Genomic DNA, 17,730 nt, shown 5'->3' with positions numbered 1-17,730 from the left:
CACCATCGAGACGATGGCTTGCGGCAGCGCGGAAGAGGCCTTGAGGTCGACCTGCATCACCCAATCGATGCGCGCCGAGCTGCGCGAGAGCGGCTGCACGAGCACCTTGATGGCGGCGGCTTCGGCGAGCGCCACGCCCGCCGCCGCCGCCGGCAGACGCGCGTCCGCCCCCTCGGGCACGGACGCGCCGAGCAGCAGCAGGGACTGCCGCTCGAGGAGCTGGTCCGAGAGGGACCAGTGCAGCAGCAGGCCGCGCCGCAGCATCGGCAAGTCGAACTGGCAGTACGTGACCCGCTCGAGCGGCTCGGGCGCAGCGACGACCTCCGCCGCCGAGCAGAGCGGGATCCAGTTGCGCCACAAGTCGGCCTCGTACGCCACGCTGAGCGCGTGCCTGCGGGGAGGCTCCGAGACGGCTCAGGGGCAAGGGCTCGTGCCCTTGGCCTCGTGCTCCACGCGGAGCGGGTGCGTGAGCGAGGCGCCGCGCAGCTCGCCGCCCAGCCTACCGGGAGAGAGGGAGTCAGCTGAGGGCGAGGCGCGGCCGCACGCGAGGAGCCGCTCCCCCCCCCCCCCCCCCCACAGCCCACCGGATCCAAAAGGCGGCGCCCTCGTCGGCGGGCCGCCACTCGGTCCGCACGCCCGCCGCCTCGGACGCGAGCTTCCACCCGCCGCCGCCGCCGTCGCCGCTCTCCTTGAACTCGCGCAGCGCGGTGCTCACCTCAGCGGCGCGACTCCGCAACTCGTTGAGCATCGTCCGCACCGCCGTGAGCCACTCCCTCTCCTACCATGGGGAGATATGGGGAGATATGGGGAGATACGGGGAGATATGGGGAGATATGGGGAGATATGGGGAGATATGAGGAGCCACTCCCTCTCCTACCGCCGTCCGGACCAGCCTGAGCGCGCTGCCAACTGCCCACGCGGGGCCGGCTCGGCTCATCTCCGCTCATCTCCGCTCATCTCCTCCCATCTCCGCCTATCTCCGCCCATCTCCGCCCATCTCGACCCATCGCAATTCCTCTCGGCTCATCGCGGCTCTCTGCTCATCTCGGCTCGGCCCATCGCGGCGCGTCCCCTCTCCTGCTCGTCCCTCTCCGCGAGGCACGCTCGTGTCACCAGCCGCTCGATCGGCTTGAGCGTCTGCCCCGCCGCGACGAGCCGCCGCGCGCGCAGCAGCCGCACCAGCTGCCGGATCCCGTCCTGGGGGAGGAGAAGGAGGAGGGGGGGGGAGGGGGAGGGTTGAGAAAGAGCCCCCGAGGGCAGTCCGCACGCCGCCGCCTGCAGCTCGGTGCCGCTCCATGGGGAGATATGGGGGAGATATGGGGGAGATATGGGGGGAGATGATGTCGCGCCTGCAGCTCGGTGCCGCTCCATGGGGAGATATGGGGGAGATATGGGGGAGATATGGGGGGAGATGATGTCGCGCCTGCAGCTCGGTGCCGCTCCATGGGGAGATATGGGGGAGATATGGGGGAGATATGGGGGGAGATGATGTCGCGCCTGCAGCTCGGTGCCGTGCTCCGCGTACAGGGAGGCCGACTCGGAGAAGAGGTCCTCCAGCTTCTCCTCGAGCGAGGTTGCGGTGGCGGCGAGGCTCGCCTGCTCACAGCTCGAGCCGTGAAGAGACGCCGTTCACACAAGTCAGCGAGCCGGCGAGCCTCGCCGGCACGCCGCCCCGCGGCAGCAGCTCGATGCCGACACGCGAGGCGCGGAGCCCCTCCTCGGCCTCCTGCGGGCAGAGGGCGGAGAGGGTGTCGCACGGCTGGCCTCTCGTCCGCCCACCTCCGCCCGTCCGCTCTCCTTGAGCCGCGAGCGCGCCATCGACAGCTCCGCGGCCGACGGCCCCCCCTCGGACTGTTGCGCCGCGGCGATGACTTGCCTAACCTCGGGTGATCTCGGAGGTGACCTCGGGCGATCTCGGACTGCTGCGCCGCGCGCCGACGGCTCGCCGGTACGCGGCCGCCGCCATCGCGTGGTCGCCGAGCTTGACGCGAAGGTTGGCTGCCTAATTAATAGTTGATTAATAGTTGATTAATAGCTAATTAATAGCTTGACGCGGAGGTTGGCTGCCGAGAGGGCGGTCGAGATCTTCGGCTGCAGCGCGTACGCGGCCTCGAGTGCCTCGCACGCCTGCGGCAGAGGGGAGAGGGGCGGGAGGGTGAGGGCGGACGGGGGGGGCGGGAGGGGCGGGGGGAGCGGGTGGCGGGCGGCGCGCGCCTTCTTGTACCGCCCCTCCGCGTTGAGCGCCTTCGCGCGGGCAAACAGCTCGTCCGCCGACTCGGCGGGCTCGTCCACAGCCTCCGCCATGGCGCGGAGCCCCTCGACCGCTTTGCCGCGCAGGCCCGCCCCCAGTCCCCGCACCTTGGCGCCGAGCGAGAGGCGGCCCGCAGCCGCGCCGCCCCCCTCCGGGTCGTCCGCAGCGCCGCCCGCCTCGCCTCCACCCTCGCCGCCGCCCTCGCCGGTGCCCTCGCCATGCCCGGCAGAGGCCAACGCGGGGGCAGCCTCGCCTCCCTCCCCCGCCGCCGGCCGCCCCTCGCCACCGCCCTCCCCACCGCCGCCCTCCTTGCCGCCGCCCTCCTTGCCGCCGCCCGCCCCGCCTCCGCCATTCGCCACCCCGCCGCCGCCGCCTCCGCCGCCGCCCTCTCCGCCGCCCTCGTCGCTCTCCTCGTCGCTCTCGTCGCTTAGCACAAGCCGCTGCGCCGCCACCGGCCGCAGCGCGGCTGCGGGCGCCGCCTTCACCGGCGCCGGCTCCGCCCCCTCCTCCTCTCCGCCCTCCTCCTCCTCTGAGGGAGGGCCAAACGCGACCTCGGACGCCGCCTCCGCCGCCTCCAGCCAGCTCTGCTTCCGCGCAACCCCGCCCGCCGGCTGGCCGCCCGCCGGCTGGCCGCGCGGCGGCGGCGTTAGCATCGGGACGGTGGCGATGGCCTTGCTGAGCGCGTCCCGCTTGGGCTTGGGCGTCTTCGGCGTCTTCGGCGTCGCCTTGACGGCGCAGGAGGACGAGTGAGAGACGGGAGCCAGTCCGGGAGCCTTCTCGGAGCCTTCCCGCGCGTCGCCTTGACGGGCAAGAAGACGAGCGGCACGACCGGCTCGCCCTCGCTCGCCTCTGCCAACTCCACCTCGTCGCAGCCGTGGCCGCCCGGCGAGCCGAGCGCCGACCTGCGGGAAGGCTCCGAGAAGGGTGATGGAGAGAGGGCTCAGTGGCCGCGGCAGCCAAGCGAGCACAGGCGCAGACTCGGCGTCGTCGACGGTGAAGGCGGAGAGGCCTCGGACCAGCCGCAGGTCGGCCGCCTGCGGGACATGTCCCGGACACGTCGCGGACCTGTCGCTCGAGCGGAGCAGTGGTGCCCGCCACACAGGTCGGGCCCCGCCTCCTCGTCGAGTGCCACCGAGCCGTACCGGTAGAGCATCAGCGGGCGGCGCAGCACGTAGGCCGCCGCCGCCCCCGCCGCGAGGCTCGAGAGGTTGACCAGCGACGAGAGCACAAACAGGAACGGGCCGAGAAGCGGCGGGAGCTCGTCGTCCTGTTGACACCTCCAGCCGTGAAGAGACGCCGTTCACAGGCCGGCCAGCGGCGGGAGTGTCGTGAGCGTCCTCGTCGCTGCGTGCGGCGGAGAGGGCGACCGGAGCGCCGACGGAGCCGAGGAGGTAGCACAGGTTGAAGACCGTGCACAGCGCGTGGTGGCGCTGCACGTCCGGCAGCGTCGCCGCCATCCCAAATCCGTCGATGCCGCAGAAGAGGAGCAGCACCGGCGCTCCGGCGGCGGCGGTGGCGAGCAGGAGCGAGGCGACCTGCAGCCCGATCAGCCCCTGCATCAGCCGCTGCAGCTTGCGTGCCCAGCGCACGGCCTCTGCGTCCGACCGCTGCCGCCGGCCTCGCGCCCGCTTGGACCGCGTCGCCATCTTGCGCAGCCGTTCGGAGGAGAGCTCCGGCTGGTCGTGGCCCTCCGCGCGTCGAACTGAGAGGATCTTTCGCCGGTTTGCGGCAAGAGCGGCCTCGATGTCCACGTCCTTCATCAGGTCTTTTCAGCGAGGCAGTGTGAGGCCAGCAGCGCGCTGCAGGACTGTGCGAGGGGCCAAGCAGCGCCGCCAAGAGAAATCAGTGCGGCCTCCGCCTAGAACGGCCACAAAGTCGAGGGGCCGCCCCCGAGGCTCCACACCAGGCGTTGCGGCTGCCAATGCCGCCACCGTACCCGCCACCCCTGCCACCGCCTCCGCCTCCTCTGCTGGAGTGGCCGCAGGGTCATGGGGCTGCCACTGAGGCTCCACACCAGGCGTTCGTTGTGGCCGCCAGTGCCGCCACCGTACCCGCCCCCCCCACCGCCGCCTGCGCCCCCGCTGCCGGCGTGGCCGTCACCGTACGGACCCGCTCGGAACCTGGGGAATCCGCAGCCGCCCCGCCGGAGGCTGGAGTACCCGAGGGAGGGGACCGAGGGGGGGGAGGTGCTGTGGGGAGACAGTGGGCCAGCAGACGAATCGGGAGGTCGAGACCGGAGGGCCCCGGGTGAGACCTGGAGTCAACTGTCGGAGGGGGTGAGAGTTGAGCTATCTCGGCCTCTGCGAGTGGGGTCGGGACATACGAGCCCGCCAGGGGTAGACCCGTCGCGGCGGCAGCTGGACCACCGTGATTTACGACAAGGGGAGCCACGGCCCTCCGAGCTCGACGAGGGGCCAGCGGGGGGGAGGGGCGAGCCGAGAACGATAGAGAGGCCGCGGGTGCGGGCGCGACTCGTCGACCAGGGAGAGCGGGCCCGACCTCCCGGGGAGGGGAGGCGACACGGTCCAATGCCGCCGTCCTCGCCCGGGGAAACCTCGGCCGGGCCGTCGACACTCTCGGAACCGGTGGAGCCGGGAGGAGCTGGCGAAGACGAAAGGCGGCAGCGGAGAAAGCGACACCATGAACAACGAGGGAAACGACCCCCCCAGCCGTCGTATGACGCTCGGCAAGCGAGCAAGAGAGCGAATCGAGGAGAACCGGAGCCCCGGGAGGACGGAAGGTGGAGCTACGGGACCGAGGACTAAGCAAGTGTCTGTGTTTGGGCGTGGTGTACAGTGTAATGTCCCCTAGCTCCGAGTAGAGGGGGCGTCCTGCAGTTAAGGGGAAACCCGGTACGCGGGTCCAACCCTCGGAGACCTGTGTTTACTTTACGGCCCTTTCCCTGCGAACGCGCACCCCCCCAGGGCTAGGGCTCTCTAGCCCGTAACCCGATGCCGATCATCCGGCCCGCTGGGGGTGCGCTTCTTAGCTCCCCGGCCCTGGATGTGAGGCTAATGACTGCACTCCAAGTGCTCCAAGTGCTTTTCTACCAGGCTAGGATTGAGACTTTGAGAGCAGCCTCGCTCTCAATCCTAGAAGTCGAAGGATTGTGAGCAGCACTCCTCGCAATCGTAGCATCTCTGTGCGATTGTGAGCACCCACGCTCGCAATCCTACATCTTCTAGGACTAAGAGCAGCTCCGCTCACAAGGTGACTGGTGACGCTTACGACTACTACCAGCGCGCTCACAATCCGAGCAAACTCTAGGGTTGCGAGCAGCTTGGCTCACAATCCTAGCAACATGCCTCCGATTGCGAGCAGGAGCGCTCGCAATCCTAGAACTTTCGCCGATTGCGAGCGACACCGCCCACAGTCCTACGACTTCTAGGATTTGCGAGCGGGTCCCCTCGCAATCGGTGCGATCACTGTTTGGATTGTGATGAGACCCTCCCGGCGCGCTCACTCACAAGCGCTCGCGGCTGGAGCGATTGGGAGCGCCCTCTGTGCGCCTGCTAGCCAACTAGCAGTCCTTGGATCTTTGGTACGAGTGTGAGCGCAGCCGCTCATAGTCCTACAAGACGTAGGATTGCGAGCGCTCCTGCTCGCAATCGGAGGCATGTTGCTAGGATTGTGAGCCAAGCTGCTCGCAACCCTAGAGTTTGCTCGGATTGTGAGCGCGCTGGTAGAAGTAGTCGTAGGCGTCACCAGTCGCCTTGGGAGCGGAGCTGCTCTTAGTCCTAGAAGATGTAGGATTGCGAGCGTGGGTGCTCACAATCGCACAGAGATGCTACGATTGCGAGGAGTGCTGCTCACAATCCTTCGACTTCTCTAGGATTGAGAGCGAGGCTGCTCTCAATCCTAGCCTGGTAGAAAAGAAGGTTCACCCACACTGGGCACGGGACTGGCGCGCACTGGCACTAACGCCAAGAGAAATCCCCCCTGTCGGCTTCTTGCTCTCCAAGTACCGCTGTCGCCTCTCTCTGTTTGTGTGCTGTTGGCACCGCGGGTGCTGGGGGAGGCGACAGGGGGGACGTGGCCCTGACTGAGTGAGTGATGTGTACGCCCACTCAGGGTGTGTGGCAGCCCAGCTGGCTGTATGTCTGGTGAGCGAGCTTGTTTGTGTCTGTGTCGCTCGAGCGTGTCGTCGTCATCTGTCTGGCGTCCACCCATAAAGGGTGTGGCCCGTGAGTTGAGCAAAATCGGGGGACGCGACCCACTTCGCCACAGACGGTCCCGCGCCTCGCCGCTATGACGGCGACACGGCCGCGGCTCGTGTGCGTGTCGCCGTCTTTGTCCGGAGTGAAAAGTCCAACGCGCTCGTCGGTGACGGTGTCCCTCGATTTCGCCGCGCTCGGCGAACCTCGACAGCGCCTTCGGTGGCATGCAGCTCTTTGCGCCTGAAGCCTGGAGTGAAGCTCCTCTGCTGCTCACACGCTCTGCACAGTTGGCACAACCTACTGTGCGGCTGCCACAGCTGTGACAGCGATGGGCTCGCCCTCACTGGCCCTCAGTCACTTGTGCTGCGGCTTGTGTGAGCGACACTGCTCGACGACTGCCGGCACACTGTGAGACCGTGGTTGTGAGGTTAAACCACGCTACCAGCGCTTGGTCACATCGGCCCCGAGGTCAGATCCATCTACTCTGTTGATGACAAGACTTGTCTACTGGCTGGAGCCGAGCAGGAGGGCCCAGCGCACAACCCCTGTCCAACTCAGGGTCCACACCCCGTACCGCGTTGGTGTCCAGTCCGAGCCTGACTGTTCTCTTCACCTTCCTACCTACCTCCAAGTGCTCGAACCCTGTATACCCTCACGCGTGACGTTCGATGACGTGCCCCGGGCGCTGGGCGTGGGGGGGAGCGACCGGGGGGAGTGTAGCGTAGTTGTGCCGTACGATGTTGTGGCAGAGCCCAGCCGTCGGGGGGGGGCAGAGCCCAGCCCGTTCATCGCGCCTGTCTCTACGACTACGTGTCTAGCGGGTCCCGACCGATACACGCGGCCGAGCCGGACTGCAGACTTCACCTTCTCAGAGATACATACACACATCCTCTACCCCTCCCGGCATTCCCTTCTCCCTTCTTTCGGATCCGACATACTACTGTACGACAGTCTCTGCGGTACGACAGCCTTCCATGAGGCAAGATGATTCAGGCACTCTCGCCTCAACCCGGACCTCCGCGCCTCCGGAGCGCTGAGGTGGACTTCAGATCGCCTCAGGCCACGCGCAGCTGCATCCACATCAGCACCGGTGCGCGGCAGATGGGGCACGACTCCATCTTGGCAGAGCAGGGGCCGCAAGCGCACAAATGCCCGCAAGGCCCCGCGACATGCGACTTTGCGTTGGAGAAGCAGATGATACAAGTCGTCTCGCCTCCGAGGGTCGACTCGGGCACGGCCGGGCGGCCCGTTTCGAAGCTTGCGTCGGCGAGCGAGACGGTGGCGGGCGGCGGCGGCTCGCTTGGGGGAGGCGCGGCCTCGGACGCCGCGTACGCCTCGCCGACCTCGGGCTCAGGAGCCCGCTCCTCCACCTCGCGCCGCGTCGCCTCCAGCCTCGCGCTCTCCTCGAGCGCCGCCGCCAGCGCCGCCACTGCCGTGTCCACCGGCGCCTCCGGCAGCCCCTGTGACGGCCCAGCGCCGCCCCCGCCGCCCTTCTTCTTGCCCTTCTTCTTGCCTTTCTTGCTCTCCGCCACCTCCTCCGCCAGCATCTCCTCGGCGTACCGCGCCGCATCTGCCTCCCGCGCCGCCGCAACCTCCTCGACTGCCCTCTCGGCCTCCACCCTCTCGGCCGCCGCCCTCTCGGCCACTGCCCTCTCCACCTTCGCCTCAAGCTCCGCTCTCTTCGCCTCTCTCGCCGCCGCCTCCGCCTCCGCTGCCGCCGCCTCCGCCGCTGCTCGACCGGCCGCCTCGCGCTCCAGCTGCTCGCGCCTCGCCTCCTCCTCGGCTGCGGTCTTTGCCTCGCGCTCGGCCGCAAGCTCGGCCGCGAGCGCCTCGGCCTTCTCTTTGCGCTCGCGTTCTTCGGCCGCGGCGCGCTTCTCGCGCTCTTCCTGCAGCGCAAAAGCGGACGGCGTGTTGCGCTGCGCCTTCTTCTTCTCCTTGGCCACCTTCTTGGCCTCCTTCTGCTCCTCCAGCCGTGCGCGCCGCTTCGCCTCTGCCTCTCTCGCCCGCCTCTCCGCAGCCTCCTCCCTCTGCCGCGTCGCCGCCGCCTCGTCTGCCTTGCGAGCCGCGAGCGCTGCCCGCTGCGCGTCTCGCTCCGCAGCCTCGGCAGACGAGCGCTCCGCCGTCCTCGCTCGCTGCGCCGCCTCCGCCGCAGCGCGGTCGGCGGCAAGCTTCGCCGCGGTCTCGGCGGCAATGGCGCGCCGCTTCTCCTCGAGGGCGGCAGCGACCGCCGCCCGCCGCTCCTCGACCGCCGCCCGCCGCTCCTCGACCGCCGCCCGCCGCTCCTCGACCGCCGCCCGCCTCTCCTCCTCCGCCGCCCGCCTGGCCGCCTCTGTCGCCAGCGCCTCAGCACGCCGCGTCGCCTCCGCCGCCGCCTCGAGGGCGCACACGCACTCGGTGTGGCCCTTCTTCTTGGCCAGCTGCAGCGCCGTCTTGCCTGCACTGCGCGCCGCCGTGTCTGCGCCCGCCCGCAGCAAGCGGAGCACGACGGCGGGGTGGTTCTGGTAGGCGGCGTCCATCAGCGCGGTGCGGCCCCTGCCGTCCTGCAGGTTGACCTCCGCGCCGTGCCGCAGCAGCAAGTCAACCACCCGCTCGTGGCCGTTGAAGGCGGCGTACCTCAGCGCGGTCCAGCCGCCGCCGCTCTGCAGGTTGATCTCCGCGCCGTGCTGCAGCAGCAAGTCGATCACCCGCTTGTGGCCGAGGTCGGCGGCGCACGTCAGCGCGGTCCAGCCGTCGCTGTCCTGCAGGTTGATCTCCGCGCCGTGCCGCAGCAGCAGGTCGACCACCCGCTCGTGGCCTTGGCAGGCGGCGTACATCAGCGCGGTGCCGCCGTCGCTGCTCTGCAGGTTGATCTCCGCGCCGTGCCGCAGCAGCAACTCGACCACCCGCTCGTGGGCGTTGTTGGCGGCGGCCATCAGCAGCGTGCGGCCGCTCACCTCGTCTCTCTCGTATGTCGCGTTGACCCGCCCGCCGCCCTCGAGCCACGCCAGCACCGCCTCCTCCTCGCCTCGCCGAGCTGCCGCGATGACCTCATCGGAGACTGCCGCGGCACTGCCCGACGCCTGCTCGGCCGCCGCAGCCGGCGACAGAAAACCCGGTCGCACCCGCACGCTCTCGCCGCCGCCCTCGAGCGCCACAGCGTACCGCCCGCCCTCGAAGCTCTGAGCCACGCCTCGCCGCCCGTTCAGCTCGGGGCGGGCAGAGAGCCCGCCGAGCACGACTCGCTTCCCAAGCAGCGGCGCGTCCACAGCTGCTGCCGCTGCCGCGCCCGAGGAAGCGCCGCCCACCCCTGCTCGGCCCTCCGCCGCCGCCGCCGCGCCCGTCGCCTCGCGCCGCGCCGCCTCCTCGGACAAGACCTTGACGCACTCGGCGTGGCCGTTCTCCTTGGCCAGTTGCAGCGCCGTACGCCCGTCCGAGGTGCGCGCCGCCTTGTCTGCGCCCGCCCGCAGCAGGCTGAGCACGACGGCGGGGTGGCCCTTGAAGCACGCGATGTGCAGCGGCGTGGCGCCGTTGCTCAGGGCTTGTTTGACCGCCGCGCCGGCCCCAAGGAGCAGCTGCACGCCGCGCCCGCCCCAAGGAGCAGTCGAGGTGGCCCTTCTGGCACGCGATGTACAGGGGCGTGCCGCCGTCATCCTTAGCTTGGTCGACCGCCGCGCCCGCTTCGAGGAGCAGCCGGACGTTGTCGAGGGAGCCGTTCTGGCACGAGACGTACAGCGGCGTGAAGCCGCCGTCCGTGGCTTGCTTGATCGCCGCGCCAGCCTTGATAAGCAGCCGGACGATGCCGAGGTGGCCCTCCTGGCACGCGACGTACAGCGGTGTGGCACCGCCTTCCGTGGCTTGGTTGATCGCCGCGTCAGCCTCGAGGAGCAGCCGGAGGACGTCGACGTGGCCCTTCTCGCATGCCACGATCAGCGGTGTGACGCCGCCGTCCGCAGCCTGGTTGACCGCCGCACCAGCCCCGAGGAGCAGCCGGGCGCACATGAGGTGTCCCTCCTGGCATGCGGCGTACAGCGGCGTGCAGCCGCCGACAATACCTTGGTTGACCGCCGCGCCACGCGCCAGCAGCAGCGCGGTCACCTCTTCGTGGCCACGCGCGGCGGCGGCGAACAGCAGAGTCCTGCCGCTCACGTCGATTGTAGCGTCGACCAAACCTCCGCCGTTGAGCCACACTTGCACTGCTCCGTCTTCGCCTCGCACCACCGCTTTCACGACCTTGTCCGGAACATCGTCCGACGAACTGGGCATGTGCATCTGAGAGGTGGCGGCGCTGCCAGGGGTTGACATTGAATTCTGCCCATAGGGGTGGTTGAGGGGTTGAGGGTTGAGGCCCCCCCTCAACCATCTGGTTGACGGTTGAGACCCCCCGTCAACCCTTTAGTTGGGGGTTGAGGCCTCCAGGGCCTATTCACAGGCTCGCGCGTGATCACAAGATAAACTGGAACAGCCCCTGCCGCCAAAAAATCGCTTCGCCTGCGGCGCGCTCCTGCGCTCCTCGTACCTCGAGCGCAATCCATAAGTAGGAGACGCTCACTGTCGCCATTCAGGCGCCTGATCTTTCAGCAAAGCGATGGCCTACCTGGTACGAGTTCAGATGCGCGCCCGGCAGAAGACGCGTGTGATGCCGCATGCAGTGGAATGCGCACAGAGAACGGACGGCAAGAGAAGGCAAGGGAAGGAAGAGAAATGGCTGGTGAAGCTCAGTTCACGGCTAGTATTGCGTAAGCAACCGCGGTCACTAACCATCCACGGCAAGAGTCACGGGTGAATGCTGCCGCATAAAGCAACAGAGTCGCGCTTGGCGCGATGGTCTTGTCGCGGTTCACGACTTGACGTTGCACACGGTCATAGACGCAGGATCTATTTGGCGAGTCTCAAGCAGCAAAAGTAGGCGCGAGAAATTAATGTCGATCCTGAGATCTCAATTTTGGCGCTAGTTTCGTTTTCTGGTACATCACGACGACTTGCTTGGGTCTCATGTATAGCTCGACGGCTCTTCGACGGATCTTTCTGGTTGGATCAGACGGTGCTATCAGTCAGCAACGAAACGCAATGCCGAGAGCAGGGCGGCCTTCGAGGAGGGTCAACTAAGCTCCTGCTGCATATCGAGCATGGAAGGCGGCCATTGGCATTGCTCAAACCTGTTCGAGTTGGCCTCCGGGAACAAGGGTGCGTGGCCGGCGCGGTCTGTTTCACGTGCAATAAGGGCAACGCCATCAAAATCGCGAACATGGCTCATGGCGGGCCGACATGCCTCCGACATTTCTCAGGGCTCGGACGGAAGCTCTGCAGACAGCCAGACCGCTCTGCGCGGTCGGACCGACTTTTTCAGACTTTACTATTCTGGATACTGAGAGAGGGTATGTGCTGCTAGATCTCACTGAGCTGAGCTCGTATCTGCCTTTTGATAAACGCAGTTTTGAGTTCGGTAATGTCTCCGGAGACGGAGGGCCGCGTCCGCGGACGGCCATGACTCGGCCGGGACCGCCCCGTGGGGGCGCCTTCGATGGCTGTCAGCGCTCCTCCGGGCTTTGCATCACACCTCCCATTCACGCATGTAGGTCGTAGCTGAAGCAAGTACTCGTAAAAACGGCGCGTCAAATGCAGCATCCAGGCGTCTAAAGAAGACGACATGAATCGTCACAGAGAATGTGTGTTCAGACCTTTGCGCGGGGGGTGTGAACAGCCATTCCGTCCGCGTGGTTGAGGGGTTGAAGGGGTCTGTCAACCACTTGGTTGAGGGTTGAGGCCTCTGTCAACCACGTGGTTGACAGTTGAGGCAATCGGCCTCAACCACCGCTATGAGTAGATTGAATTCTTTTTATGACGGTTTTATAGTGGCGGGCACGGGGAATTCTTTTATGCCAGTGTGTGCGCAGAAGCTCGCCGACCTCAGACTGTCGCCCGAAGGGCGGTCGACTCGATGCCGCGCTGCGCTGCCCTGCTCGTGCTTGCGTCCCTCTCGCCCACATCGAGCCTACTGCTTCAGCCGTCTCGACGCAGCGCTCTCACGCTCGCCGCGGCCGGGATAGCGCCGCTCGCGCCGTTGCTGCCGGCATCCGCTCGGAGCAAGGTGAGGCTCTAGCAACCGTCACAGTCCCACGCGCTTGCGCCGCACGGCCATCAACTCTGCCGCCCTTGCATCGAGCTCTAGTCGTCACAGGTCCGCGGTTTGCGCCGCACGGCCATCGACAGCTCTCCCCGTCCTCGATCGCAGGAGAAGGCAGCAGAAAAGGCACTGCAAAAGGCCGTCAAATAAAGGACACGCGAGGGCCAGCCTCCTCCCCGCCCTCCGCTGACGGCGCGGCATCCCCAACCGTCAGGCGACCGCGAGCGAGGCCAGGCAAGCGATGAAGGAGTACAAGTACGCGCCGCGGCCCGAGCTGGTCGGCAGCGCGGAGACGGCGCCTGGGCTGCGCGCTCCTCCTCCCATCCGGACGACGCGGCTCACCTCTCTGCGGTCGCTCTGGATAGGGGTACGCGTTCAAGGCTGGCACCGTCCAGGCCGGCTCGCAGGGCGAGCTCTCGTCGTACTTCAAGCAGAAGGGCGCGACGATCCAGGCCTCTTACGCTGAGGACAAGGCGCGCGCCGCCGGGCTCTCCAAGGAGGAGGCCGCCAAGGTGGCGAGCAGCACGCTCCAGAAGCGGAAGGAGGAGATCGCGGCCAAGTCGCGGCGCGAGCTGTCCGACGACGAGAAGAAGATTGCGGCGTACGCCGAGAAGAACAGGGGCATGAAGGACGAGCAGGGCCGCCTCATGTTCTGAGAGCAGGCCCGCCCGCCCTCTCGATTTTTGTGTGCGCCGCGCGCCGCGCCGTGTGTGGCGGCTGAGCGCGGGCGGAGGGTCCCACCTCTTGCAACCATCTTAGCGCGCGCACTGGTTCCCTCTCATTGCGTCGCCGTCGGGGCAGTTTTCACACAGAAGCATCCGGTACGATGCTCGCAATAGAAGCGAGGGGCGCGCCGGAACGGGTACTACATCAGCACACCTCGAGGTGCTTTCAGACTTCCCATCTTCCACCACGGGTGCTCTGACTGTGAGCTGTATGGGTCGCTCAGAGCATGACGTGAAGTCGACGGCGACTGCACTCTCTACTCGCCGCTACGACTGACATGGCTGGCACACCGCCTCATTCGCCTTGAAGAACTGGGATCTCGGCTTCGTAGGTTCGGCCCGTCTCCGCCGCCGCCACAGCAGCAGGGGCAGCGGCGACCACACGAGGACGGTCGTTGTGAGAGCTGCAGCTGCGGAGGCCGTGAAGTGGAAGGCAAGCCCGCCAAGACCAAGGCCGAGCACGCCGAGGCGCGCGAAGAGGTGCCGTTTAGAGCCGGCCACTTTAAGCAGGAGGAGGAGGCCGAGGGAGAGAAGGAAAATGCACCATCCAAGACGTGAACTACCTGTGGCGGGAGAGGCCATGCGAAACACCGGTTTCGCCGATGCGACACACCGGTGCGCAGCGTCGCAGCGTGACCTCGAGCGGTAGAAGAAGCTGCTCGTGGTCGCCGGCCAGTGGCTTCCTGCCAGTGGTTCTCGCGTCAGAGCTCGCCGCCAGCCAAGGCCACGGTTCGACGTGCGTTTCGACGTGTGCGACAACGCGTGCGCGGCTATGGTCGCGGAAAGAAAACACATCGAGCAAAACACGTGCTAGCCAGCGTGCGAGCCCCACCAGCTCAGGGTGGGCACGTGGGCTCAGGGGGCGCGTCGCGCCGCTCGCTCTAGGGAATTCTAGGATACGTCTGGCGAATGGAAGACCTGAATCCGCAAGACCGGGTGGGAGAGAGAGATTTTAGCAATACCAAACAACTCTAACACTCACACGTTTTGTTTGTCCGGGTGGTGACACGGGCGACTAATAACTAGACCAGGACCACTGGGCGAGTAGTGTGTGTGTGTGAAAAGGAGGGACGCGCTGTGGTTCGGACGGCTAGCCCCACCCATCGCGCTGTCCCGCCACCTCTCTCAATTCCCCCTTCCGCCATCGAATCTCCGATTCTCACATACTTTTCTGCGACTTTTGGTTAGCCGTCCTTTGATCGTCGGCTTTCGTCGTCGGTGTGCACGCTCGACTCCGCCCCGCGGCGCCCCCACGCGCTCACACCCACCTCCGTGCTTGCGCACAGAATCGCTGCGCAGCCATGGACACCAAGGATGGTGCGTACGCCAACGACCTCATCCCCAGCTCAAAGGGCCTCACCACGGCCGAGGCCCAAGCGCAGACAATAAAGTGGGGCCGCAATGAGATTCCAGAGGAGAAGGAGCCGCTGTGGAGGATGTTTGCGATGCAGTTCGTGGGCACGATGCCTGCCATGGTGCGCCGCAGCGACGGCCACAAGCCTGCCCCTTCCCCCTCAACTCCCCTCCGCTGACTACTCGACGCGCCCCACGCAGATTGAGATCGCGGGCCTCCTCGCCTTCCTGCTCAAGTCGTACGTCGACTTTTGGATCATCCTCGCGCTGCTTCTGACCAATGCGACGCTCGGCTTCATTGAGGAGATGAACGCGCAGGCCTCCATCTCCGCTCTCAAGGACGGCATGATCCGCAAGCTTCCCACAAAGCGCGACGGCAACTTCACGCCTCTGGACATTGCCGAGCTCGTGCCGGGAGACGTCGTCTTCCTGCGTGGCGGCAATGTGGTGCCGGCTGACTGCAAGTGGATCGAGGGCGACGAGCTGCAGGTCGACCAGGCGGCGCTGACCGGTGAGTCGCTGCCGGTGCAGGTGCCGCGCGAGGACTCTGACGGCGAGCCCGGCTCGGGCAAGAAGCTGTGGTCGGGGTCCGTGCTGAAGACGGGCGAGGCGGAGTGCTTTGTGACGGAGACGGGCGTCCACACGATGATCGGCGAGGCCGCCAAGGCCATCCAGGAGTCGGGCGGCAAGCACGTTGGCGTGTTTGAGGGCAAGATCATCCTCGCCGGTCGCGTTCTGATCGTGCTGACGCTCATCGCCGTGGGGTCGCTCCTCTTCTACCAGGTTGGCATCCGCGGCGTGCCGCTCGAGGAGGTGCTCGAGATGTCGCTCTCGCTCGTCATCGCCTCGGTCCCCATCGCGCTGCCCATGGTGATGAAGGTCACCCTCGCCGTCGGCGCCAAGGAGATGGCCAAGGAGGGCGGCATCGTCACCCATCTCACCGCGCTCGAGGAGATCGCCTCCATGGTGGTCCTCTGCTCCGACAAGACCGGCACCCTCACCACCGCGCAGATGACTGTCTACCACGACACCGCGGCTTGCTTCAACGGCTTCGCCGGCAAGGAGGTCCTGGAGCTGGCGGCGCTCGCGTCCAACCCGGCCAACAAGGACGACGCCATCGACCGCGCCACCTTCCAGGCCTACGCCAAGATGGTTGGCTGCGGCAGCGATGTCGACGCGGCGGCGGAGAAGCTCAAGAAGAAGTGGGCCACCGACAAGTACTTTGGCTTCAACCCGACCGTCAAGCGCACCGTCGCCGACGTGTCGCAGATCGGCGGCTCCCGCAAGATGCGCGTCGCAAAGGGCATCGTCTCCAAGGTGCTCGGCGGCAAGGCTATCGAGGGCGACGGCGGGCAGCAGTGGACGGTCGACGACTTCGTTAACATGAAGAAGGCGGTCGAGGATGCGGACTTGACCTTTGGCAAGAGCGGATACAAGACCATCGGCGTCGCCGTCGCCATTGACGGCGGCCCCATGAAGTACGCCGGCACGCTGCCCATCATGGACCCGCCGCGCGTGGACACGGCCGACACGATCGCAAAGATCAAGAACGCCGAGGTCGACGTCAAGATGATCACCGGCGACCACCTCAACATCGCCAAGGAGCTCGCACGCCAGATCGAGCTCGGCGTCAACATCCAGCCCAACACCGCGCTGTGGCCTGCCTCTGCGGCGCGCGACGACCTCATCCTCCACGCGGACGGATTCGCCCAGGCAAATGCCGCCCAAATTGTCGCCACCGCGCACGGCCGCTCCTCGCACAGCCCCCCACGCGCCCACCGCGCAGGTGATGCCCACCGACAAGCACGAGGTGGTCGCTGTGCTGATGGGGATGGGCAAGGTCGTCGGCATGACCGGCGACGGCGTGAACGACGCGCCCGCGCTCGCGAAGGCGCAGATCGGCATCGCCGTCGAGGGCGCGACCGACGCGGCGCAGTCGGCCGCCGACATTATCCTCACCCGGCCCGGCCTCTCGCCCATCTTCACCGCCATCGTCGAGTCGCGCAAGATCTTCAAGCGGCTCAAGTCGTACGTCATCTACCGCATCTGCGTGACGGTGCAGGTGGTCGCCTTCCTGTGCGTGGTCTCGTTCGCCTTCAACGAGGCGTTCGACGCGCTCTTCATCATCCTGCTCGCGCTCTTCCACGACCTGACCATCGTCACCATCGCGTACGACCACCAGCTCCCGTCGCCGCACCCGGAGCAGCCCACCGTGATGATGCTCATCGTGGTTGCCTACTCGATGGGCGCCGTGCTCTCCACCTCGTCGGTGCTGCTCTACGTTATGGGCGAGAAATTCCTCTCGGAGAAGTTCTCCAACCCGAGCACCTTCCGGTACAAGGAGACGTGCATGTTCCTGCAGCTCTCCAACTCGTCCGCGATCCTCATCTTCAACGCGCGCACGACGGGCTTCTCCTTCCTCTCGGTGCCCGCCATCCAGCTCTTCATGTCGGCGGTCGTCTCACAGTGCATCGTCAACACCTTCATCAAGTTCTCGGGCGGCTTCATCGTCGAGCAGCTTGATTCGGCCGACATGCTCAAGATCTGGGCCTACGACCTCTCCTGGCTCATCATCATTGACCTCGTCAAGATGGGCATCATCCGCATCCAGGACGGGCCCATGACCTCGGTCGCCGAGCAAAAGAGCCGCACCACCTTCATGTCCAAGAGCGGCGCGCGCATGTCCAAGGGTCTGTCCAAAGACCTGCGTGTCTCCATCTCTGGCCAGCCCAAGCCGTATTGATTGTCGCATTGTCAGCCAACTGAGAGGGAGGTGAGGGTGGGGCAGGTAGCTAGCGAGCCCAATCGCTCGTCGACGAGCGTGGTGGCGGGAGCACAAGTGTGGGCGGGAGGGGGGGTACTTAGTCCCCTGGCACTGCGCGGTGCCGCGGCAGCTGTGCGGCTTGCAGAGCGACCCCCAGGCCCACGCGAGGGGATCGGCCGGGGGGGGCGGGGGGGCGGTTGTCGTCTGAGCCTGCTGCCTGTCGTATGTCGGTTTCGCCGCGGGCATTTTGATTACCGCGATTGGGGACGATACCGCTTGAAAAAGACCTCGTCCGCGTATGTGCACCCCCAATGGCGCGCCCCCCCTGGGCGCTGGCCCTGGCTCGTGCGTGGTTTCAGTACTCTCTACTCAAGAGA

At 66.7% G+C, this 17,730-nt stretch overlaps 3 protein-coding genes across 3 annotated transcripts; 2 read left to right on the top strand and 1 right to left on the bottom strand.

Moving 5' to 3' along the window:
• Positions 1 to 7,463: 7,463 nt before the first annotated feature.
• EMIHUDRAFT_247499 (hypothetical protein) lies at positions 7,464 to 8,372 on the bottom strand (the record flags this gene model as incomplete). The annotated part of the gene is made up of 2 exons (XM_005764659.1): positions 7,464 to 7,621; positions 8,147 to 8,372. Coding segments are annotated over 2 exons (384 nt in total), but the record flags the coding sequence as incomplete, so codon positions are not given.
• A 3,937-nt stretch (positions 8,373 to 12,309) lies between these two features.
• On the top strand, positions 12,310 to 13,292 carry EMIHUDRAFT_445990 (hypothetical protein). The gene is made up of 4 exons (XM_005764658.1): positions 12,310 to 12,475; positions 12,620 to 12,652; positions 12,726 to 12,806; positions 12,877 to 13,292. Exons 1-4 carry the CDS (start codon positions 12,326 to 12,328, stop codon positions 13,165 to 13,167), a joined length of 555 nt encoding a protein of 184 aa, XP_005764715.1. The 5' UTR covers positions 12,310 to 12,325; the 3' UTR covers positions 13,168 to 13,292.
• A 1,245-nt stretch (positions 13,293 to 14,537) lies between these two features.
• Positions 14,538 to 16,684, top strand: EMIHUDRAFT_76716 (hypothetical protein; the record flags this gene model as incomplete). The annotated part of the gene is made up of 3 exons (XM_005764657.1): positions 14,538 to 14,711; positions 14,791 to 16,320; positions 16,376 to 16,684. Coding segments are annotated over 3 exons (2,013 nt in total), but the record flags the coding sequence as incomplete, so codon positions are not given.
• Positions 16,685 to 17,730: the final 1,046 nt, after the last annotated feature.

This window comes from Emiliania huxleyi (genome assembly GCF_000372725.1).
Source record: "Emiliania huxleyi CCMP1516 unplaced genomic scaffold EMIHUscaffold_583, whole genome shotgun sequence".
Lineage (NCBI taxonomy): Eukaryota > Haptophyta > Isochrysidales > Noelaerhabdaceae > Emiliania > Emiliania huxleyi.
This window is presented reverse-complemented; position numbering and strand designations above follow the sequence as displayed.

Coding starts and splice junctions, on each gene's coding strand:
- EMIHUDRAFT_445990 (XM_005764658.1), top strand. CDS start 12,326: ATGCCGCGCTGCGCTGCCCTGCTCGTGCTTGCGTCCCTCTCGCCCACA. Junction 12,476..12,619: donor CGGCATCCGCTCGGAGCAAG/GTGAGGCTCTAG, acceptor CCTCGATCGCAG/GAGAAGGCAGCAGAAAAGGC. Junction 12,807..12,876: donor TGGTCGGCAGCGCGGAGACG/GCGCCTGGGCTG, acceptor CGCTCTGGATAG/GGGTACGCGTTCAAGGCTGG.